Here is a 24,862-nt window from a genome sequence, read left to right as displayed (position 1 = left end):
TAAACAAAAGGGAAAGAAAAGGAAAAAATGTCTTTGCGCGCTTTTCTGCGGCTAATAAAATATTTAAATACGACTGTTTCAGTATTGCTGGTTGTCCAAACCTATGTACATTACCTCTGTTTCTACACGGGTGTTACACTGTCTGCAACTGCAAAAAGGACGTGCAACCTTTCACCATGGTAGAGTCTGCAATTGGAGCCACGCAAAAGGTAAACAGGAAGTCATTTTCCATTACATGAAGTTGTTTGCGGGCTAAATGATAGACGAGTTTCAGGAGACATCAAGGCCGATATGTAGGCAAGTAAGTGTAATTGTTTTTGTGTTATAACTCACATTATGTTGTAGGTTAGTGTCCTCAGACTTTCAGACAAATATTAAAATGTGATTTAAATATTTATATCAAATATTAACTCTGAGTAATACCACAAGTAATACCAGAACACAGTGGACAAACAGGTAATACAGGTTTATCTTACCTCCCAGGAGCGCCAGGAACAAAAGGAGAGCGGGGACATCTGGGAGAAAAAGGACACCGGCCAGCGACAGCAGAGGATTGCTGGAATCATTTTTATTAGCAATGCACTTTGTTAATTTATTCTTTGCAATACATTCTTTGTGAAGTTGGAAGAGTTAACAGGCAGATATGAGACTTGCAGAGTGTGTGTGTGTGTGTGTTCTGTAATGAAGATCAAACAATACTACATACGTACGTCAGTGAGATTTACACATTTTCTTCTTTCTGTATGATGCGTTCATGTGCATCTACACTGTCTGGCTGAACATTCTCTGGAATAATGAGGCTTTATGTTGCATTTATTGTTTTATTCATGTACTATTTTGGTATCTTCACGCCAAATGATGCATTTATTCACTAAAGAATAGAAAGACCTGTTAGGAGGATTATGGGAGAGAGACACAAGCTGACAGTTTACTGAAGTATCAATTGTTTCTTGGTTGATTTGGAGTTGTATAATCACTCTTTATTGTTGTACTGTTAGTGGTTATTGTGAATCTACTACTCTGAGACACTTTGTAATCTTGCAACAAGATTGTCGACTATATACCTGCATCTATATGCATCTATACACGCTGCCTATATCGGGTAAACAGGTCTGTAGAAAGGACAAGCACTCATTACACATATTAGAGTAAATAAGTGGTCTATAATAGGCTATGAAGCAACTAAACAAACTCATCAGTAAGCATGCATTGTGTTTCATTTCTGGACTGGAACTGGTGGCATTTCACTGCCACAGAGTGCAGTCCTGTAAACCCCGAGAGCCACAGATGAAGACACTAAGTGCAAACTCCTTAAAGGTAAGCACAGGATTCAAATTGCCAATATCCAGCTCATTGTACCAGTGGGCATTCTAGTGAGCCGATTGTTTTATCCTTATAAGTGAAGACAGCTCTCCAGCCGCTTCGTAGCACACTGAGTTAAACTGCTGCTTCATGACCACAACATTGTGCGTTCAGACCTTGTAATTGCATTCTTTGACATCTGTCGGAAACCATTAGAATCACCAACAACAATCCAACGCTCACTGGGATTGAATACTGGTCCAATGCGCAGCATATTGTCTGGCCAAAACCCCACGGAGACGAGAGCTCACCAATGCTTCTGTGGCTCAATTGGTTCAGAAGTGGCTCGGTGACCTCAATGTTCCTGGTTCACATCCAGGCTACCAAAGAATTTAGCTCTGTATGTGCTTGAGTGGTGGTATGTGTGTACGTGGTGTGGGTGTGCGCAAAATGGGGGTGGTCCCCCGGCGCTTCAGGAGATGAAGGGAGGTGCTTATGAAACAGGTGTCTTTGTTGTATTCCCTGCAAATACTGGAGACATGCAGCATGGTGTTTTGTCTTTTCTTAAAGATGATTGGCTTATTATTCATCCTGTGTTCATTGTTTATGCCTTTTGACATGTGGTCATTTGTTATTTGAAAAGAGGGCATTCATCATTAGGATCTGGCACAAAATTCGTCTAATTCTTCAAAACACCCAAAAAGGAGTGTGCAGGAAGTCTAGTCTTATGTTCCCATTTGCACACCCTGTGCACGGCCAAGTGGTGAATTTCAGACTCCCGGAGCTCTCGGAGCCTTTTGTCCGAGCTGCTGCTCAATGTCTTTGAACACCTCCGGGTCCTCGATGGTCGGAGTGATCTGTGGAGGAAGAGCAGGTGTGTATGCCAGCATTCCCCATGACAAGACTTTTTTATTATGAAGATGTTGCGGTGCCGCGGTCTGACCTTGTAGGGTTTGCCGTTGACCAGGTTGGCTAGCGAGGAGCGAGGGATCTTGCCGGAGCGCGTTTTTGGCAAAGCTCGCACAAAGATAACTTTCCTGAAGGCGGCCACGGGCCCGACGGTTTCCCTCACCAGCTTCACCATCTCATCCATGATCTGCTCTTTGCTCTGCTGCACACCTGAGACACCAACACACACTCATCAATACACATGGACCAGTATATCATCAAAAGGTATGTTATATTATTCTACAAATACACCAAGGCAATACATTATTACATCAGTAACATTACCCTATTCCTTGCATTAAAGTAGAAAAGTGTTGTCCCAGAACTGAGACACACTCCCTATTCATATAATACTGCAGTAACTGTATGCAGCTGTACATCATCTCACCATTTCGGAGTACACACAGGGCCAAGGGGACGTGTCCCTTCAGAGTGTCTTCTAAACCAACCACAGCACAGTCAGCCACCGCATGGTGCTGCAGGACCGACTACAAAACACACACACACACAGTATATGTATACATGATGTGATCACCACAGAGCCGTCTTCATCTGTCCGTCTCCCACCTCCTCCAACGCTCCAGCAGACAGCCTGTGACCGGCCACGTTGATGACGTCGTCTGACCGGGACATTATGTAAATGAAACCCTCCTCGTCGACGAAGCCTGAGTCCATGGTGTCATAGTAGCCCTAGTGTCATGGTAACCCAAACAGGAAGAGCGGTTATATACTTATGAAGACAGATGTATTTGATAATGTTTAATAAATTAAAATACAAATAAATACAAAAATTCTGTCATTGGATTTGTGAGCTCTAGCCCACAAAGGCTTCAAATCTGTATTTCTGCATTGTACACTATCACCACTAGAGGGCGCCACATACACACTCCCTTCGCTACCACATCATCACAGCAGCACAATACAAAAGGAGAAATAAGAGTGAACATTGCTGTAATCACTCTGTGCGTACATACGGGGAACTTAGAGAAGTAGATTTGTCTGAACAGTTCCTGGTTCTGCCACAGAGACAAAGCTGCACCGGGTGGTAAAGGCAACCTGAGAGGAGAAGGAGGAGGAGGAGGAGGAAGAGGAGTTATATGATGGTGATCCTGGAGACATCGTGAATCCTGTTTTTAACATTGTGGATTACAGGTAATGCTCAATAAACCAAATAAGATGTTTTTTTTGCACAAAATCACTTTGATGATATAATCTGGATCAATACAAAAATGATTGTTAAGTAACAGTTTTTGCAAATTAACTAGAAGTAATATTAAAAGTAGACAGTATAAGAGTCAGTTTAAGTACAAAATGACACATCACACACACCGAGTCTATATTTACTCAGGGAGCGTCACTAATCCTCTCCTGACCTGTGTTTCACCCCTGATAGTCCCACTTTCCTGGTTTAAACGTTAAACATCACAGATCTGCTCCATCTAGGCCAACCCAGCCAAAACAATGAGATTTGCAATTAAATTACAGTCTTGGCCGCCACCAAACTGTGGGTGTAAAGCATTTACAGTGTCGCAGCGGCTCTAGTGATGTTTACAACTCTGTGTGTTGGTGTTTATACTGCGTGGGTGGACTCCATGGAAGCCCTCGATGGCAGCGAGTCAGTGTGAGGAGATGCAACAGACGGGAAAAATGGGAGTCGTGAGTGAGATAACGGAGAGGTAGGAGGCCGACAGATAAGGCAGCACAAAGGCTTCAGGTTCTCACACACAGACAAAGAAGTGTGTGTGTGTGTAAGTTCTTCGAAGTCTGCATACAAGCTACCCACAAGTGATTTATTAAGATTAGATTAGAAATTTGATTAGGGGGCATAAAAACCTGAATGCGTCGTCTTACCTCACCACAATATTTCCCAGGGTCCTCGGCGTCAGCTGGCGCATGTCGTCGTCGATCACGGTGACTGGTGGAGAGGGAACGAGAGCACAGAGCATCTTCAGAGAGGCTGCACAAACATTCAACACTCAGCAGGAGAGGACTTTTGTTATTTAGTAGAATTGGTTCCAAAATGGGCCGTTTCCAGATCCTTTTGCACGAGGCTGAACTGCACAAAATGAAGTGGGTCACACGTGAGCACCCTGCTGTGACCGATTACACTCAGCAAGGAGCCGCAGAGGCACACAGTCACATTTAGTGCAATATTGTGGAGTCGATGCCTTGAGGTGACGTGGGAGTTTATGTGAATTCAGCTGTGCACTGGCAGATTTCTGTAGGAGGCGTGTTGAAATATTGTAAATAATTAATCTAAAGGATTTGAGAGTCCTCAATCAGCTTTCCTTTGGTTACAGTTGGTTTTTCTTACCATTGTAACCTGGAACGGATTTGCCAGCTTGGCCTGCAGGGGGCGAGAGCGAGTTGCCAAGGCCAACACAGGAGGAGGTCATGGGTGAGCCGGTCTCTGATATGAGAGAGAGAGAGAGGAGGAGAAGAGAGAGAGACAGAGAGAGAGGGGCAGTTAAGCAACTTGACAGTTTTGATCATTCTTCCTCCTCCTCTTCAGCAGCTCTAACCTACATTACAGTAAACTGTCACACCTCCTGTGGGCTTGCTGGCTCCACTCTGCTCCACTTTCTGCCCGCCTGACAGCCCCGCCAAGACCAACACCAAACAATCAATTACACACACACACACACACACACACACACACACACACACACACACACACACACACACACACACACACACACACACACACACACACACACACACACACACACACACACACACACACACACACACACACACCAGAGAGCACAGAGATCTGAATCTGTGTCATCATCGTGTGTTCCACTTCAATTTCAGCGAGCCTGCAAAGGAGCTGCCTCGTCGATTTCTCAGGGAAAAATGTGCCCGACTTAAACTGACAAAGTTGCTCCTACGCCTCATGGGTCAAGAGTAATGGAGCACATGCACACACACACAAAACAACAAATCAAGCACTTCACAGCCTATTTCATTCATCAGACTGAATTACTGTAAGCTGGAGCACAGTTCATCAACTCATTGATCTCGACGCGCTGTCCTGGTTGCGGCGATTTCGGCTGTACCAATCTGAGGTCGACGCACATCAGCTGGAGCTGGACTTGGCGAGACTTCATCAGGGGCCCTTGATCATGATCGCCCTCTAAATGAACCACAGATTATCCACACGAGAGCTCAGTTTCCAGTTTTTGGATACACATCAAACATGTCTGAGCTCAGCGCCATGGGTTTCAACCCCCCATGAGCTCACGGGGGAGAAGAAGGGATGAAACCATCCAATGAAGGGAGGAGAGGGGGAGGAGGACACTTTAGATTTGACTGCATTGGCCTCTGAACTGGCAACCGCGTAGGCCTCATTTATCAGCGGCCAGTTAGCCACTCCCCCCCGCTGGGTTCAAAGCCCCTCGCTGTCATTCCACGCTAACTCTGGAAAATGTAGCCCCGCCCAACTCGGTCAAAGAGCGAGGTCGCGACAGAGGCGATGATAGAAGCCTGTCGACCGATGATGTCTTCACACGTGCAACATTTATGAGCGTCACATCACCTGAACTGGATCAAAGGGGAAACAAGAGAGCACCTTGTTATTACAGCCAGATGAGCAGGAAATCATAAAAAAAATATGGGGTTTGATGATATTGACATCCTGTTTTCATGACAGACCAAACTGATGTGGCACTGCTTCATAAGAGCGCTAAGTGCTCGTCTATTAGGCCTGGACACAGTGGCTGAGCTGTTTACTCCCTGCAGGACACTCATACACAAATGTAAAAAGACAATTTAATTGGACCTTGACATTTCACGAAGGCAAGCGGCGAGACGGAGACTCGCCAACGTGCAGCTTCCGGGCGGGAAAATCAGGCCCGTGCAAGAGGCAACACAGTCACCGCCACGATTTCAGACCAGACAATTATCTATGACTGTTAACAGCTTCTGCTCCGTCTCCTAATGGACGCAGATGTTGCCAAAGAACTGCTGAGGTTTCTCCAGAAGCTAACGCATGCCATAGATCACGAGAGGAGTGCATCGTAATAGATCATAACACCGTCGGTGTTGAATATGCATCCCCCCTTCCTCCCTCTGTCCCTCCCTCCCTCCCTCCCTCAGCCCCGGGAAGACGAATGCTCTGCCAGGGAAGCACAAAACGTTTAAAAAGGACTGAAAAAAAATGGGAGTCAAGGACGACGAGCGGGAGGAATTAATAAGCACAGAGCAGAGACAACAAGAGGCCCAAAACATGTGGACTGCAGTAAATCGAGAACTGCAGTATGATTTCAATATGAGAGACTACAGAAGGACCAGCGGTATCAACGCCCCCTGCTGGAGGAATTGATTGATTGACAATGCTCAAATGTCAACGATCAATTAGTCAAGACTTGATTTTCCCTCATTTCCATACTTATAAGCATTGAAACAGTTTCAAGACACGCTGCTCAGTGGATATATGAGCACTAATCTGTTATTGAATTTGAAGAAATCCATTTTGGCAATGAAACTTTGTTTAGTGATTTGTCACCATATCATTCCTCTAATTAACTGATAAAACAACCAGTAGATTCATAAATATTCAACATAATCATGCAGTATCCCTCAACAACACCATGGAGGAGATTATAACTTGTTGATTTAGGCCATATTTGTGTCCGTTTAATACTTGATATTAAACAACACAGTCAGCTGAACAGCCACAATACTTCTGTCGGCACGGCTGATTCTATTGTGGTCTCACGGTGCGGTGGAGATTAGGTCTGACGGATAACAAATGCAGACAAGAGAGGCGTTTGAACATCAAAAAGAGCAAGCGCTGCCCGTCTACACACACACACACACACAGCTTGGTATCATGTAAGTCTCTGTCCTCTCCTTTTACCGCCTTCCTCACTCTCCCCCTCTCCTTCACTGCCCTGTAGTTGCACAAACAAATCAATCTTCCCCCTTCGACCTGTTGGAGATGAGCTTGGCAGGCGAGAGGCACGTTGAGGAATGGACGAGGGAGGGAGGGAGGGAGGGAGGGAGGGAGGGAGGTGGTCGAGGAAACATCAGCTCTTTACTGGAGGCCACTGGTCAGGGAAAACAAACCCTGCTCTCCACTTTCTTTACAAAAACAAGCAGGACTGAGGGACAGGGTTTTGTTCTTCAGCACGGCACGTTGGGGAAACGCAGATTTATAGACGTCACAAGGCCAATCACCAAGACAGCTGCTTAAGAAAATGAAAAAATCTCGAAGCTCCAGCTGCCTGTTCTTCTTCTCCCTGTGAAATGTGTGGTTGGTTAAACAAAACTAGCTGACAACTGGCTAGAGGGCGTTTGCATGCAGCAGCCACAAGACGGCGGTGAGGCACACTACTGCCTTTGCGTACTTGTCTAACGGGTGCTAGTGTCCAAGCCGTGAAGTGGTACACACGACTTATAGGAACTGGTGTAGTGTCAACGAGTTTATGACAAGTTTACGAGTCAAACGACTATTTGATTGGCGAATCTTTTTACGTCACATGCAGGGAAACTCAGCGGCCATAAATAACAAAAGCAGATCTTGTTTGTACATCACATACAGTATATGCGTGGTGGGGCTTATGGTTGTCCTGGTGATGCGTGGTTGCTGGGGAAACTGTCAGGGGCTGAACCTGAGTTGAGGGAAGCTAACGCGAAAAGAGGAGTTGGTGTAGGAGTATGAGAGGGTGTAAGTGAGAGAGAGAGCGAGAGAGAGAAGGGATGGAGAGCTGTTTGGCCAAATTTAGAAATGTATTTTTACTTTTTGCTTTCTTATGCAATACAAGTTCACATATTACAGCCTTCAGACGACAGTGATCATTTCAAAGCAGAAAAAATGAAAATTTGAAATGAAAAATGAGATGTGTTTTTTTTCTGCATCCAAAACATAAAACCAAACTCTCCTGAATGAGACGTAAAAGGAGTAAAAGAGGAATGAGTCAGGAATCAGAAAGTGCAAGAGGACGACTTTGTACCAAACAAAGAAAAAGGAGCCATCAAATTGAGCGCACACACTCACACACACACACTAGTCCTTCATTTACATCTCTAGAGGATAATTTCATTCCATTATCTAAAAACATCCCCCCTTCTCCTCCAACACGTTCAGAGCAAAGTTGGTTGCATACAAATTCACTACTTAGCTCCTAATGAAAGGCCGCCGCCTGGTGTCTCAGGAAACCTCGGCAGACAAATGCCACAGTGGCTCGCCGTGAATGCCAAATGAATTCTCGAGTCAGAGAGCTGGCAGCGGCGGCCTCCAGCAAACATCTCAGATATGCAAACACGGCAACACGGTTCTCGGAGAAGTAATTACACACGCCGCAACATCTGCGACGCCGCCACGGCTGCTTAGAAACGGAGCCAAAGACGCGGCGCAGATCCCACAGGTGGACCGCCGGGTGCAAGGGTGCCGTGACCCAGGAACTACTTTAGTGATAGGAAGAAATGTATTCAGATTCATGTCTTAAAAAGGAGCAGCAGAGGGACTGCTGTGTGTGTGTGTGTGTGTTTGTGTGTGTATAGAGAGAGCAAGGAGGAGAGAGCGGTGCTGGGAAGGAATATCAATAAGCAGAGGGACGAGTGGGTGAGTCTCTTTGTTGCAATTCTTCACTGCTTTATATGTTTATATTCATTTACTTTGAATAAATCCTCTCTTTATGATTAGATATGAATGAAGATCAATAGTTACACAGCGAAGGAAGTGCTCTGGATGGAGCTCTGGAGCGGTTTAAAGTACAATCGAAATGTTTATTCTTCACTGAATCAGCTTGGTCTTAACGACGATGTGACTTTGAGACCAGCAGATCAAGATCCTTCAGGGTACCAGCCTTGATTTTCTGCTTCCATCTAGTGGTAAACTAGTGATACTGCAGGCTGAGCTGTCAGAATGGCTGTCTATGGCCTCAACATAATCCCAACCCCGAATTCCTTCCTGTCCTCCCCTACACCTTTCCATGAAATTTCATAGAAACTGCATTGGCGAAGACCTCATTAAGTGACATCAGAGACGGTTGTAATAATTTGAACATCCTTCAGATTCAAATCCTCATCAACACAACGTTGGTATTGCTGTTGAAAGCATCAGTTCCAGGTGCAGCTTTGTGGTTTGCTGGGCTGTGCTGATGCCTGCTGAGCTCTTACAAACCCGTTTTACTTCACAGAGCGTTGCATTGATTCCTGCTTTGCACAGCCTGGCCATGAAACCCTTCCACTGTTTTCCAGGAGGAGACTCACAAAAGGAAAACAAACCATCCCCAAAACCTGCAGTCAGCAAACAGCAGGGGGGGGGACTCAGAATTTCCCATTGTTATTTCATAAGAGGGACGCTTTGAAGGAGTCTGACGTTGCTTTGAAAGACGGTTCCATCTCTGCACAAAGACATCTGCTGCCTGACAGAGACGTCCACCACACTGCAAAACCAAACTCCCCTCGCCACCTCTTATTGGCGAGACAGCCAAACCCTGCCAACTGGAAACGCACATTTGTTGCCAGGCAACACCAGTGACATCAGCAACCTTCATCCTCACACCCCTCCCTCCTCCTCCTCACCCTGCTAGTGGCGCTTGGGTCTTAAAATAGCACCCAGATTATTATCAGGCTTCAAAATGGCAGACATTATTTCATACAGTATGCACATAAAGGGACGCTCGCAGAATTGCGCAGCTCAGCGGTGATTTTTACAGTGTGTGCGTGCGCATGTGTTAGCACAGCAACAATGGGTGTTAATTCCTGCGCCCAATAAAGAGGCATATTCACAAGACAATGATGATGATGAATGAGACGAGGAGGAGGAGGAGTAAGAACATGCAGGTAACAGAGTCGTGTCGGGCTTGATGAGACAGACTGAATCAGCAAATCAGGCAACAGTGGGAGACTGAGAGATGATTGACGCCGGTGCACATGGGAGTAATGAGCACACCAATCACTTCTCCTCGGCACCGTTGGAAAGACTAATCTCTGCCTCTGCACCAGCCGCGCAGTCTTCTCCTCCTCCTCCTCGGCAAAACTAATCACCGGCCAAATTGGTGGAATCGGTCACATGCGCGCCCAGCGTGCTTGTTAGTGCAATTTAATATTACATTTAATATTTCCATGGGAGGATTTCTAAGCTGACACCAAATGAGAACAGACGGAAAAAATGTCAGAGCCATAGCTGGTTTAACTTCTTGTCTTTGGATGTTTGGAATCACAAGATCAAAGCCGCAGAAGAAATGTTCGGGTGCCTTTTCAGTAGTGAGGCTTCAATCAGCCAAATGTGAAGTCACAGATGAGAAGAAGTTTTGATGCTCGCTTGAGATTGTCAATGCAACTGATTTTAAGAAGAGCTGAATCTAAATCGCTGAGGCCATTAAACAGAATCCCAGCCACGTCACAATCGACCCTTCAACTTCCTAAACAGTCATCTTAAGTAAGACTTCCATTTCTAACCCAGGCAGAGAGAGAGAGAGAGAGGGAGAGAGAGACTGCAGAGTGAAATAAGTGGTTTGTGAAGTTTAGATGAGTTAGGCTTTGACAACAAGGCGTCAAAGCAGCGGCGATTCAGCTCAAAGGTAATTTTCCGGGCTGTAGTTAGCCGAGTAGTATTGGAAGTACTGTTGAAAGTACTGCAAAATCACCTGCGGTCCCATTATTTGCTTGTTTTCGCACTATCAATTTTACATCAGTGGTAGAATATTCCACCGGCAAGACGTTGAGATCAATGAGCATCAGCGATTGATTCTGTTCAAATCTGTTCACAACAACTACAAGGGCAGAAACCCCAGATGGAAACCAGGGCGATCACACATCTGATTAATTATAGATGCAAATACAATGTGCCACCTTTTCTGAAAAATAACTTGAGTTCAAAACCCCGACGCACAAACAAACTTTGCATCTCAGGTGTGTGTGTGTGTGTGTGTGTGTGTGTGTGTGTGTGTGTGTGTGTGTGTGTGTGTGTGTGTGTGTGTGTGTGTGTGTATATATATATATATAATGAGTCAGACTCCAAAGCAGCGGTTTGTCTCGCGTCGCCGCGACTATGGCTCCGGAGCAAACAAGCCTTGAATGTAAAACACGCCTCTACCGCCAGCCGTGGCGATGCTCGTCTGATGGGAGTGAAGATGAAGGGGAGTTGTCAAGGCACCGACCCTGCTTAAAGTTACTGGATTGATGCCCCGTCTGCAGAGAGACTGTAAAGCAGTGCACTGCAACACTCCCTGCCATGTCACTCATGAACTCACAGGACACACACACACACAGTATCTGAGCATGTGGTGAATAACAGAGCAGCTAGAGAATAAAAAAGTCATAGGGTCAAATCCCTGGACTGACAGGTAAACACAATTACCTATCAACATGCACAAAGGGATGCTCGCAAATAAAGACTGAAAACCTGCTGATCATCTCTGCTGTACAGCCCATGCAAATGTGAGTGTGGGTGTATGTGTGTGTGTACACTTGGACCTCTCCAGCTCTCCTACATAATTTAGGAGTTGAGCCGAGTTCTGTAAGAGTCAGAGTGGAGTTGCATCATTCTAAGAATCGTGGTGCATTTACATATCTTTAGTTATCGTTTTATCAAAGAGCGCAATTTAACTACTGTAGCTTTAATGCTGCCGATGCTACGTCTCACACACACACACACACACACACACACACACACCCACACACCCACAGGGTTCTACTACCATTTCACTTGACACAGAGAGGAAAAGACACGAGTGACACTCCGAACCTTATAACTGACTTGGTTGAGAGAGAAACAAGGTGCTGCAGTGTTTATTCTTTCCACCTCCGCAAAAACAAGACACACACACACACGACCACACACACATACACATAAAACAGCAGGGGAGCCAGGCTGGTAGAGCTTTGGTCAAACGCTTCCATCTGCCTCTCCGGCCAGATGGAGCTGCAGGTGGAGCGAGAGCGAGCGAGCGAGCGATCCATAATACACAACAAGATACTACATCACGCAGCACCAACAGGCTTCCTGAGGCCATAATCCTTTGTGTTCACGCCCCAACAACCCACACCAGCACAGAAAGCTCATGCAAACCTTACATAATACTCTACTCTGTGTGTGTGTGTGTGTGTGTGTTGGCTGGCAGAGGCTGTATGAGTTAAGCCAGATTTTGCGATGGGATAGAGCCGCCTTGCAGGTTTTGTTTCGCTCTAAATCAAGCCGATCGGAGTGAAGTTGCCTGGATCGCCTGCCTGCACGAGCAAACCCAAGGTCGATGGCTTTCCAACGGTCCAACAGCAAAATTGATTCCCATATTTAACACGGCGATGTCGTCTTGTCCCTGCATTGACCTCCCATCGGCGCTGGCAGCGTATTACAAAAACAACAAGACGTCCAGCAGAGCTCATCCCCTCATTCATCTTACTTTCACTCATTCTGGGGAGGGGGGGCAGTAATTGAGGCGAGTTTGGGGGGAGGATAGTAGCGCGATGGCTTTCTGCCCGGGCACGGGTGCTGCATCTAAGAGAGCTAATGGGGTCGCAACCAGTTGAGAATTATAAGAAATAAAAGCCTGAGAAACGAGGTGGTGGAGCAGTAAAACCCTGAAATTCAACAATCCAATTACAAATTCAATGGGAAAACAACAAATAAAGTGAATAATGAGAGAAAACAATGAGATCCAAGTCACGGGCTGAGGTGATAGAGTTTCTTAGAAATTCGTAACACAAGGGTCTTTAGCAGAACGAGATAGCGTCCAATCCCCTGGTCAACCATTCAAAAACACTGAAAAGGATTCATTAGCGCGGGAAAGTGTGATAAACGGCGCTTTACTGTGACAGCAGGCATTCTGGGAAAACAGATTCTGCAGCTATAACTTTCCTCCAGGGCAATTTATCGTCAACCAGCCAGTGAAATAAAGCAAAGAAGCACATTTGTAGTCTTCACACAAGCGTAGCTTAGGTGAGAATGAAGCTAATAATGAAGCAATGATCTAATCTATAGTAGAGTTAAATGCTTTACGTTTTCATGGTAAAATGTTGCTAAATTGGTATTATTGGAAGTCCACAACAGGAGGGAAATCTCAGAATTTGAGCATCAATCTCCAGAAATCCTAAGGTCAGTGAAGTGCACACAGGCTTCTCCTGTTTATCAGGACGCTCAGCAGAGCAGATTCCTACCAGTCTGCCACCAGTGGTCCAGGACGGGAACGCCAAAGTTCTTCTTGGCCCATTCCAGTGTGTCGACATCGCATCGCTCCCCCGCCAAGAACAAGGTGCGCAACCTGTTAGGACACACACACACACACACACACACCTGTGAAATCATCTCTAGGCAACAGGAAATATCTTACACCAGCACAGGATTGGTCCAGACTGGAACATATTTTTTTCTGGGTTTGACATTTGAGCTCATGTTTTGCAGCAAACCAAATATACCACTCCGATATCCCCCAATATCAAATCCAACTCCTGTGCTCGTCTTATCTCGACAAATCTATAATCCTCTGTGGCTCTGCTTTGCTCCTGCTGCTCGCGTTTTCCGTTTTGAAAGCAGAACCCGTGTGCGTCTGCACCCTGTGGCGTCACGGCGTCTCTCCCTCTGTGATGTTTGAACACATTGGCTTTTAATTCAAACTTGTAATGCAATGTAACTGCGATGCTTCAGTGTTAATAACAGTGTGTCCCAAAGGGGTCGTTCTGACAAAAACGCTTCACGCAGCAACACTGTCAAGTTTGAGAGATCACGTTAGAGCTTATAAAGTCTCCAACTGAGTTCATGCAGCTGACTCTAGGTATGTTAATATTTGGCCTCAAGGTGATTCAATTCAATTCAGAGCTTGGAACTAAAAATATCATCATGGGACCTGAACGGCTCAACTGCAAGTGAGAGTGCAAGGATCATTAAAAAGTAAGTTTACAACAAGCATGAAACTTTGGTTAACACAGTCTGACGAGCTTGAACACTGAAAACAATTCACGCTGAGTGCGTTTACACACACGGGAGGAAGGAACAAAGACAATAAAAATGAAATGGCGCCCTGATGAGGCTTTGAGGAGGTAACTTTAAAGTGTACACTTCCATCAAAACCATATTGTTACACCATTTTAAGTGAGACATGGCGCAGTGTGTGATGGTGGAAAACTTGATCACGCAGCAGAAACAGCAGCCAACAAGCGAGATTCTGCAGAAAGTGATTTTTGGAGCAGAACCCGTCTTCGTTCAAGGCGGCCGTCTCCAGTTCCACGTCAGGGTCCAATGGTCATTTTCTCTTCAGCCCCTGTCTTATCTGCTGCCCCCTTACAGATGATTGCTGACACTTCTGCTGAAAATGCTCTTTCCCTCCCTCTTCAGAAAACGCTCCAGTCGACTCTTTCCCCCTCCTCTGTTCTCAGTTCTAGTCGCCTCGCGGGTATTTCAAAAGCCTAAGGATGAACTACAAAACAGATGCTTGTCACTCCGGCTTGTGACCAGCTTGCATCATGTTCAGTTCCAAACTCCCATGTGGATGTTGCCAGGGTTACCTTCCCGCTGATCAGCTGGTGCCTGTCACTTCCAGCTCCCCGTCCAGACCCCTGGAGCGAGCCACAAACCCCTCACCTCATTTCACCTGCATGTATATTTCCACAAACACGCTCTTTTGGTCAATGCCCGCGAGCCAAGTTCGGACCAAAGGCTCAGCGCCCACTTCTTGGAAATAAAACCCTATTTTGAATACCAAAATTACTCATTCTCCACCTTAACTCACTCGTTGTTCCACGTTTCAATCAACTCCCACTTCAGGCCAGCTGCTGCGTCCTGACACACTCTTCTCTCTGCCCTGTAACCAACACAAAACCTGATATCTCCCACATTCCTTCGGCCCACTCTGTAGGCTGCCCGCGTTTGCTCACAACAAATTCAAACTGCTTTTTGTGAGCTACAAGGCTGCGCTCTCCTACAGCCCTCGCCATCTAAGCGGCAAACTCTCTGAGCTCCAAACGTCTGCTAGTCATCACTCATCAGTCTCAACTGCCTCCTTAATGGTGGAGTGACCTTCTCACGCCAATCAAACCGACAGTCACAGTCCATCTTCCATCTGAAAAGTGTCCACACACACACACGCACACGCACACACACACACACACACACACACACACACACACACACACACACACACACACACACACACACACACACACACACACACACACACACACACACACACACACACACACACACACACACACCAAAAATGGAGCTTCTGTATTTCACATTATTATCAGATAGATTCTCCCCTGCAAGAGTGGAATAACATGCGGGATGAAACCATAGTTTTGTGACCTTGTGCTCTAAATATAAATCCATCAAACATCCATCACACACAGACAGTTTACATTCTTTGTGGTTCCATTTTGTCTACGAACCTCAATAGACACATAAGTTTAGGATGTTTACATGGGAAAAAAAATTACACTGACCTTGGAAAGGCTGAGAAACAGCAGTGGACTGACAACAGTTTGGCTGAAGCCCAAACTCACAGCCTGAGCCCCGGATCAGCAGTGTAAACATCTATCAATCCTCCAAATAGAAAATGTAATGTTAAGCAAACAAGCAGCGAGTATTCTACTTTTGTGGTCAAATATCTTGACCTCCAATGGACCCAGAAGTATCCAGAAGTTGTACATTTTTTGCAACTTGGCCTCAGATACTGCATAGGTTACCATTACTCAGCCACTTTATGAACAACTCAGCGCACTCACTCCACTTTGTCTCACGCCTGTAATAAAAAAACGCTTCTCTGAACACGGTAGATCATCTCTTATTTCACACAACTGACACAAGTTGAGGGGTATGCGAGCCTCCAGGGCAGGGAAAGCAGACATGTTGGAAATAGCACATGATTGGTTGCATTCCACTGAGGTGAAGTTTTCATTCATTGTTTTTATATGTTTTACATGGCATAATAAGTTATCACAGCTCATCTTCATCATCATACCCGAATACTCTCAACAGCCTTTATAAAGTAGCATGCAAGCCCAACAAATACTTGATTTAGGCCAAACAGTAGCACCAACAGAAAGTATTAGGTAACCTATTCACCGTAATAAACAGGTGCAGTCCAAACACCCACTGAAGGTAATAAAGTAATAACAGATGTACTTTGAAATTCAGGGACACAAAACTCTGAAGCAACATCAGTAAAAGCACTCCATCTCAATGGAGAGATCATCCACTCAGAGGCCACAACTTTTTACTCAATAATAACAACTTCCTGAACAGTTGAAAAGGTTCCTCACACACAGTTGTATCCTTAGTAAAACATTACCCAGGTTTAACAGCACTGCACTAATCTCTACGGTGTGACCTTGAGTATTTTCGATAAAGTGGCAAACATGGTAATCTGAGGTTATCCCCTTCGTGCCCTTTTGTCACATGCTGAGTCTACTACTTGATAATATATGTAGGTAAACGGGCAAATAGATGCTTAAAGCTGCAATAATCCATTTTGAGCAGTCGGCTAAAGAATAAAACGAAAATGTGACAAATTGTGGCTTAGCAGGATACTGCTGTAAATAATCACCCACTTATATGTTCATAAGACACAGAGCAACATGAGGAAACCCCTGGAGTTTGAGTTTCTGTTAACCTTATGGATTGCAGGTAAAGTATCTGGGTCATCCCTGGTTTGTGAAGAAGGTCCAGCATCTAGCAAGACAGTTTGATGTTTGTTTGCCATTTGACGTGGCCATTCCATTGCCATTGTTTGTCTTGACAGCAGAGTCAATACAAGGGATATTCATATTACACGTAGTAATTAGATTAAATGTCAAATTGAGAATATTGATTCCTGCAGGTAGATTAATCTATGGCACCATAACATCTGCAGTTTGTTGTTCGATATAGAAATGCGTGAGCACTACGGGATCAATGCAGAGGGAGAACACACACTCTACTCTCAGGAGTCCATTTTAATTAAATGCAGACGAGCAGCAAGCATCACCTGGCTGAGTGCTTCTCATCCACCAGCTGGAGTCGTGCACTTCGTCACTTTGTTTACGAGGCATCCAGATTTACGTCAACTCTCCCCGCCGTGCGCACCTCGCCCCGCCTCTGCCGCAGAACAGCCCCCGCAGTGTCGTTTTCACATCAGCAGTGACAAGTAATATTGCTCGAGCGCGCCGATAAGGGAGCGGGTCCATTACAGTCGAGCGGGCAGTACAGAAATAGAGCGTCTTATAGTGCCAATAAACCCTAGATAGGGACGTTGAGCTGTGGGCAGTTACCTTTCAGGCTTCTGTGGCATGAAATTATGCATTTGATAAGGTAGCAAACACTTTTATGAAGGCTTTCCCCGCTTCTATCAACAGTGTTTTAATTAAAGGCAACAGCATGAATATCAACATGTCCTTTTAGGTGTTGTGGGAGGCAGCATAGCGCGTTCCCTACACCTCACCGTCACCACAAGCACTGCGACGGGATATAGAACCAAGAACATGAGGATGATACAGCCCTCAAAGCAGAAACACTTAAGGGCTTCTGGAACATTTGTGGGAGCGTTTTCCCCGTAAAATCTTCCCTCTGAAGAAAATGAAACATTCAAGCATCAAGAACTTAAGTAGAAACTGTCACCAACTGTGCTTTGTGCTCTCAGGAAAACTACAATCTTTCCAGCATTATGACAATTTACATAAAAAGGGGACATTGGGCCTTCTGTGAGCTTCCTTCCCTTCATTTTTATGGTGCAATATAATTGTGCAAAGTGTCAAAAATGGAGCTTCATGCATATGGAGGGTTCCAAACAGTTCAACTGGCCTTTCAGAAGGGTGGTCTTAAAGAGGTAGTACCCACAAATGGTCTGTTCTCACTCGCAGTGAGGCAGCTATAAGGCAGAGCAGAAGGGGGTCAATGGTTTTTTCCACATTAACACATTTTAAACAGAACCTGGAATGAAAACTTACTTACTTAACTTACTTAAATAAATCAAATACATACATCTAGACGTTTAACTGCCCCACACCGACATGTCATTTCATTTCTGCCACTGTGCTGCTGCTGCTGCTGCCGCCGTGTCACGGTGACATATTTTCGCTCAGTGCCAAGTGCTGTAATCTTTCACTTACCTGCCTCACCCAAGGGAAACAGACGCATTAACAATAACAAAGTGCACACACACATAGGATGACAGATTGCATTTGGATAGGGAACTAAGACAATAAACGCCACCGACACTGGAAATGAAACGCCGGGGAAAATAATTGCCTCTGCAAGATGGCAGTGTGGAGGTGTTCTGGATTCAGCACATTGACCAACCGAGGGACCATCATACTCGCCACACAAAACAAGTGGGGTACTGAATGATTCACAGGGGCCGCAGGGTCAGCCGCACTCAGAATTGCTTTGCGATTGTGTGCTTAGTGGCATTTTCAGACCGGTGAGCAGAATGAAAGTGGTGTGACAAAAGCACAGAACCCTACAAGTCAGAGCTTCACAGCGGCACGCCCAAACAATTAACACCTGCTTAATCACAGCCAGCATCTGATTCCTTGTGCAGAACTCATGCACTGAAAAAGGTCTGATTCTCTGTCGAGTAACAGATGACCTTTGCGAGAGCGGCGAGGAAGCAGGCAGGTCGTGCGGTGTGATTGAACGCAGGGAGGGTCGCAGTGACTGCCGATGTTCGTCATCCATCCTGATTAACGCCCAAGCTGCGGATGAGTGATAAAGCTCGGAGAGAGACTAACAAGAGGCTGGACGGGTTGAGCAGAACCACCCTCAGACATGCAGTACATCACATCACAGCTGCTGGTTCAGAGCAGTAATCACAGGAGATTGTTAAAGGTGCACAGCAGGGGGTCTGCAGGTAGCCCGGCAAGAAACTGATTACATGGCAGGAACAGGTCTACAAAAGGTTCTCCTGACAGTCAGCATCACATAGTATGATTCTCCCCACATTACATTACGATCATTTGGCAGACGCTTTTATCCAAAGCGACTTACATTGCATTACCACCCTTTGCAGAGGGGGGAGCAATTGAGGGTTCGGTGCCTTGCTCAGGGGCACCTCGGCAGGGGCTCAAACCGGCAACCCTCCGGTTCCCAAGCGGAAGCACTACCCACTGAACCACTGCCTCCCACATGGTGACCCTCACTAATACATCTGGAAAACTCTGACTGAAGTTTGTTCGAAACATTTTGATTTAGCAGGCAAAAACTTGGGAAACTTTTTATGGTTTGCAGATTCCATTTATCATGGTTTTGCAATAAAACGCCTGAATAAAAGTTTCCTTTCACCTTTTGCGCTTTCTTTGCAAATCTAAACTTTATTCATAAAGTTCTAGCCCTGTCTAGCAGCCTCGTCCTCCAGCACCGAGTACTGTGGTGCTTGCTAGGACAATCAGTTTCCCGCTTCCCGTGTGTGTGTGTGTGCGTGTACCTGGACAGGGGGTATTTCTTCCCAACAGCAGCATGAGGATCCTGCTGGCGAATGGCTCGGATGGCAGTGGGGGCCGTGAACATGGAAGACGCTCCGTGTTCCGACAGGACACGGAAGAACGCCCCGGGGTCTGGAGTCCCTACAGGCTTACCCTGTTCACACACACACACACACACACACACACACACACACACACACACACACACACACACACACACACACACACACACACACACACACACACACACACACACACACACACACACACACACACACACACACACACACACACACACACACACACACACACACACACACACACACACACACACATATCACAGACTAACAATGGATGCAGCCATAAAAAACATGACTCAATTAGCTAACAAATAGATGTGTTTCTGAAAATTTCTGATCAATCTGCGATGCATATTCATAGAGCGTCTGTTTAAAATGCAGAGACAGCCTAGCTGCCTTCCAGACAGATGAGCACGACAAAATCTATGACTTAGTCGTACTATTGAATAAGTGTTGCGTGTCTGTGAGAGATAGAGAAAGAAAACGAGGCTGCGGGCAAACGCTTCCCACAGCAATTTCCTCAGTTTTAGCAGCGTTCATTCAGACAGTGAGCGGACAATTGCACATGAATGAGAACAGTGAACAACAGAGTCAGAGTAATTTTTCGTCTGGGAAAATATTTGCTTCGAGACAAACATGGCTGCGGGCATCTTGGCTACAGACGACAATCAAAGTCAGACATTGATTTCAGAGAGGAAATCACAGCGTTAATGTAGATAAATGGAAATCAACTGAGCGGTTTTGGCTCACCTCGTAGAGAATGGTGGTGTTGCCGTGGAGCAGGGGGGCGTAGCAGATGTAGGAGTGGCCGACCACCCAGCCCAAATCAGACGCCGCCCACCACACCTGCAACAGGTCATTGACAGGACTCAGGCATCTTAATAACATGTGCTTCACGTTTAATACTGGACACCGTCGTCCCTCTGTAGCTAGTTTTGTTGCCTTACATCTCCGGGATTGAGTCCATAAATATTGGACATGGTCCATTTCAGCATCACAGCGTAGCCGGCGGTGTCCCGGACGATGCCCTGGGGACGAGAGGAGGACGAGACCACAGCGGTGACAGCACAGGTTTAATAACGGTTAACACAGCAGCTCAACCCTTTGAGTTGACTCTGCGCTATTATTAGTCTAAATGTTTGAGAGAAAAGACAAAACACTGAGTCCTGAAATCTTTACGTCGAGAATTTTGAGTTTCCCCCTCAAAGTTATTGTGCTCCTGCAGCCATCGGCCAGGAGTTCACTTCTGCTGATGCTCTTTATCTCTGAGGCCACGGTCTCCGATTATGGCGGATATTTCATAGTGAGAGATGGTCAGAGATGAAATGATGCTGTTGGAAAGGAGCAAAGGCTTTTCCTCATTCAAACCTGCCTGCAGGCGCTTCCTCCTGTGGACACTTTGTCTTTTTTATGTCAAGGTAGAGGCACTTAGATCAGGTCTGGTGAGACATAAATGCTTCAATCCCACATCGACTACATTGTCTGATGCCAAATTGCGATTTTCCAGCCTATATCTGATGTTTTCAGTGGCAAATATCAATACCTGCGTTTACAGATACAGGCTATTGCTTTCTGAGGCAACTTCTAAAATGACTATAAGTAAACTTGAGCATCTATAGAATGTCTGTACCTTTGGCGTTCCAGTGGTGCCAGAAGTGTAGAGGACATACAGAGGGTGGTTAGAGGGAACGGCGACGCAGTCGTGGGGCCGAGCGGTGGCCATCTCCTCCTCCCAGTCCAGACTCAACTCTGGACCCATGGACACTTTCTCCTAAAAGAAAAAGGTCAAGTTAAGGAGATATGGTGATACGCCACAATTAAACAATATATATAAGTGAATTCAAATGTCTAAAACGCTCCAACTTGCAAAAATCAAACTATGTCATTGACCTTCTTCAGATCTAAATTCCACAAAAGTGAGGAAATGTAGTAGAATTGTCTGAATATTCCTTCAACAGCTGTGATATATTCTCAACTGGCAGTCATAGAATTGTTGTTGGAATTTTCACAACCAAGTCTTGATGTTGGACAGGGTAACCATGGGTAACCACCCTGCTTACCCATGTGCTCAGCAAAAAACTCAAAACAACAGGACTGGGCCAAAGGTCATCCTGTTTAAGATCTCTCCCTCTCTCTCTCTCTCTCTCTCTCAACTTCATCTCTCCTCGCCGCTGCGGCAACCAGACCAATTTAATGAAGCTTTCATGTTGTAATCTGAGCCCGCCCGCATGTGACCGTGACCTCTTATCTCACTGCTTAGCCGAGAACGGCAGAGCCCAGTGAATGGGGAGGGCGGGGAGTATGGGAGGGTGGAGCGCCAGCCTCTTAAATGTTGCTTCGCATCAGTCCCGAGACGTTCAGTTCCCCTGCGAGTATCCAGTGAAATGATCTCTGACAGCCTGGAACCTTAACGACAGCTCGGCAGAAGCACAACTTCCATGCCCGGCGGTGATATCGTATCATTCAATTTATCATAAGATTGAAACGATTAAAATTGATCTTGTAGTATTCATTTAAAACCACGAGAGAGATATAAAGACTAACTGAAAACAAATCCGACCTAGGCGAGACGTAGAAGATATGAATCCAATTTCAGCGCCACGACCTCAATCCTGTCCAATCAATTTGACGATTGTTTTCCCAGGAGCCCAAACTTCCGTCGTTTTCATTCATGGGCCGTGTAAGTGAAGCCGTCCGCCGTCAACATGTGAATATGGAATCAGTGTGGATGGGTGCCCTGGGTCGGCACGTGTCAGATCCGTGAAAAGAGGGTGTGCGGAGCTCCAGGGCGTCCTCACCATGTTGGGTCTGTTGTAGATCAGGACCTTGGAGGGCTTGTGGGAGCTCATCTCCAGGGCCTTCTGCACCAGAGGGAGGTACTCCACTCTCCTGCCTGGCTCGATACCAAACGAAGCCGTCACCATGAGTTTAGGCTGCGAAGAGAACACGTCAATGAGGTGAGTGAGGGTTAAATGAAATCGAGTCATTTAACGTAAGAATCAAATGCACAGGCGCATCTTCTCACCTTTGCATGGCTGATGCGCACCGAGAGCTCTTTGGCAGCGAAGCCACCGAAGATGAGGCTGTGGGGGGCACCGATCCGCGCACAGGCCAGCATAGTGAACATGGCCTGGGGCACCATGGGCATGTAGATGACCACCAGATCTCCCTTCCTGACACCGTTGTTCACCAGGACCCCGGCTAGTCTAGACACCTGGATCACAAATGCAGAGAACAGAGGAAGTAAGGAGGCAGAGGGAACTGGAGCATATGAATCATTGCATTTCATTGTCCTACATGATCATGCAGACTCCAGCTGAAACCAAAACTTTGATAACCATCTCAGACAGCTTCCATGGCAACACAGATAAAACCTGATTTCAACCTGGTCCTGGAGTTCCCTGAAAGTGATGATCTGCTTGGTTCCCGTCACCGGGCTGTCGTAAATGATGGCTGCCTGCTCTCCGCGGCCGCTCTCCACGTGATGGTCCACGGCGTTGTAGCACATGTTCAGCTTCCCTCCCACAAACCTGACGGGGGGACAATTCAAATCAACCCTGTGAAACGACTCTGGCAGTCGTGACGGGTTTTAAACTCATAGTGGCGCCACGCAGCAAAGTGCAGCAGATGGTGTCTGGGCACTGCTGTTTTCGGTCACCGTGGAGACGCAGCGGTGGCTTCGTCCTTCGTCTGCACCAGAATCACTCTGTCTTCTTCTTCTTCTCAGACTGGCGGAGAGTCACAGCGCTTCCATCTTCACATCACTGTCTGTGTGTGTGTGCGTGTGTCTGGGCCGACGTGCATTTGACTAACTTTATGAAAACAGCAGAAAGGAAACTAAACTCTTCTGCATATGAACACTGGATAATGCTGATTTAAAACATCTATCTTCTATCTGCCATCTTGATCAGAAATGACCATATGGAAGCTTGAATCTCTGACCTACACAGTGCTATTTTATGGTTACCAATATATTTTCAAAGGTATCAAAATCAATCGGCGAGGTTATCTGAGAATAGAGATAACATCATGTTCCCAAAGATAACGTGTCACATCCTTCAATATCTGGTTTCCTCACATGTTCCTGGCTAAAGCTTACACGGTGATATCACACTCCAACAAAATACAGGAGAAATATTGTTCCCTCCTGTTTGCACGATGTCCTGGACAACACATTCCTGGACTACAGACAAAGGTGGCTGTTGTGACTTAAAGCTAAAAACTTGATTCATCAATTTTGCAAAAAGAAGAAGAAGAAGGAGGAGGATTGTTATTATTGGAACAACTACTGCCCTGACTTGACCCATGTCTCCTCTGGATGTGGATCTCTGGTGCAGGAATGGGGGGATGTCAAACAGCTGGAGTGTGTGTGTGTGTTTCTCACAAACTTTCCAGGCGCATGCCCGTGAAAGCAGCGGCTCGGGTGTTTTGTTGTTGTCTGTGGAGCGTGGATCACGAGCAAAATGCAACATTTCTTCACTTTTCAAACTGTTTTGCTCGCTTTGTGACTCACCAGTTTGGAAACACGGGGTCCTCTACGTGCAGCGCTTTGCTCCATGGCTCAAACCAACTGACGCCGCGGCTCACCTCGGCCCAGAACGCCTCCGGTCGGTCCCGGGCCGAGGCGAATGTTCGGTCGTACGGGTTCGCGCAGAAAGTCCTGCTCGCGGGGGCGCGCTCCGCGGGTCCGGTGCTACGTCGCTGCGCGCAGACGGTCCGCAGCTTCCACGTCGCCGCGCGTGGGTTCAGGCGCAGCAGAAGTTGTTTGAACTCCGCGTGCATCATTGCGGGACTGGATCGCACGCGCTTTGTCTTTTTTCCGGTGTTGAAGCGATAGGTATTGGGTTCAGTTCAAGGATCCGCGGCGAGGCAACGTGATCTGAGGCCGCCTATGGGAGGGGAGCGCCTCAAGACACACACACACACACACACACACACACACACACACACACACACACACAGCCTCAAGGAATGTAACATTTCTTTATTGCAATCGCAATTATCTTAACATAACAAGCATTAAACAAGGGAAACAAAACAATTCAAATGTGGATCACTTTCATCAATTTTTTTCACACAATTATATTAGCTAAAACTACAAAATACTTTAATTAAACCTCACAATCCTGCAGTAATCTGTATATGCAGCTGTACTTTATATTCCAAGCACGTAATTGCAGAAATGTACC

General features: G+C 46.2%; 1 protein-coding gene across 2 annotated transcripts; it reads right to left on the bottom strand.

The window, feature by feature from the left end:
• Window positions 1-1,595: 1,595 nt before the first annotated feature.
• acss3 (acyl-CoA synthetase short chain family member 3) lies at window positions 1,596-24,552 on the bottom strand. Of its 2 annotated transcripts, XM_076153607.1 has the most exons (16): window positions 24,187-24,552; window positions 23,059-23,203; window positions 22,699-22,887; window positions 22,472-22,606; window positions 21,304-21,444; window positions 20,621-20,701; window positions 20,424-20,519; window positions 19,596-19,747; window positions 13,360-13,463; window positions 4,565-4,660; window positions 4,102-4,165; window positions 3,225-3,306; window positions 2,818-2,940; window positions 2,639-2,738; window positions 2,246-2,421; window positions 1,596-2,159 (listed from the first exon to the last, which is right to left on the bottom strand). In XM_076153607.1, exons 1-16 carry the CDS (start codon window positions 24,456-24,458, stop codon window positions 2,073-2,075), a joined length of 2,043 nt encoding a protein of 680 aa, XP_076009722.1. In that variant the 5' UTR covers window positions 24,459-24,552; the 3' UTR covers window positions 1,596-2,072. The 2 variants fall into 2 exon arrangements, with proteins under 2 accessions (XP_076009722.1, XP_076009729.1); XM_076153614.1 differs by lacking the exon at window positions 24,187-24,552 and having other exon boundaries at window positions 23,048-23,137.
• Window positions 24,553-24,862: the final 310 nt, after the last annotated feature.

The sequence above is a fragment of the Genypterus blacodes genome, unplaced genomic scaffold (genome assembly GCF_046128005.1).
Source record: "Genypterus blacodes isolate CSIRO-AG114 ecotype Tasmania unplaced genomic scaffold, CSIRO-AGI_Gbla_v1 ptg000007l_1, whole genome shotgun sequence".
Lineage (NCBI taxonomy): Eukaryota > Metazoa > Chordata > Actinopteri > Ophidiiformes > Ophidiidae > Genypterus > Genypterus blacodes.
This window is presented reverse-complemented; position numbering and strand designations above follow the sequence as displayed.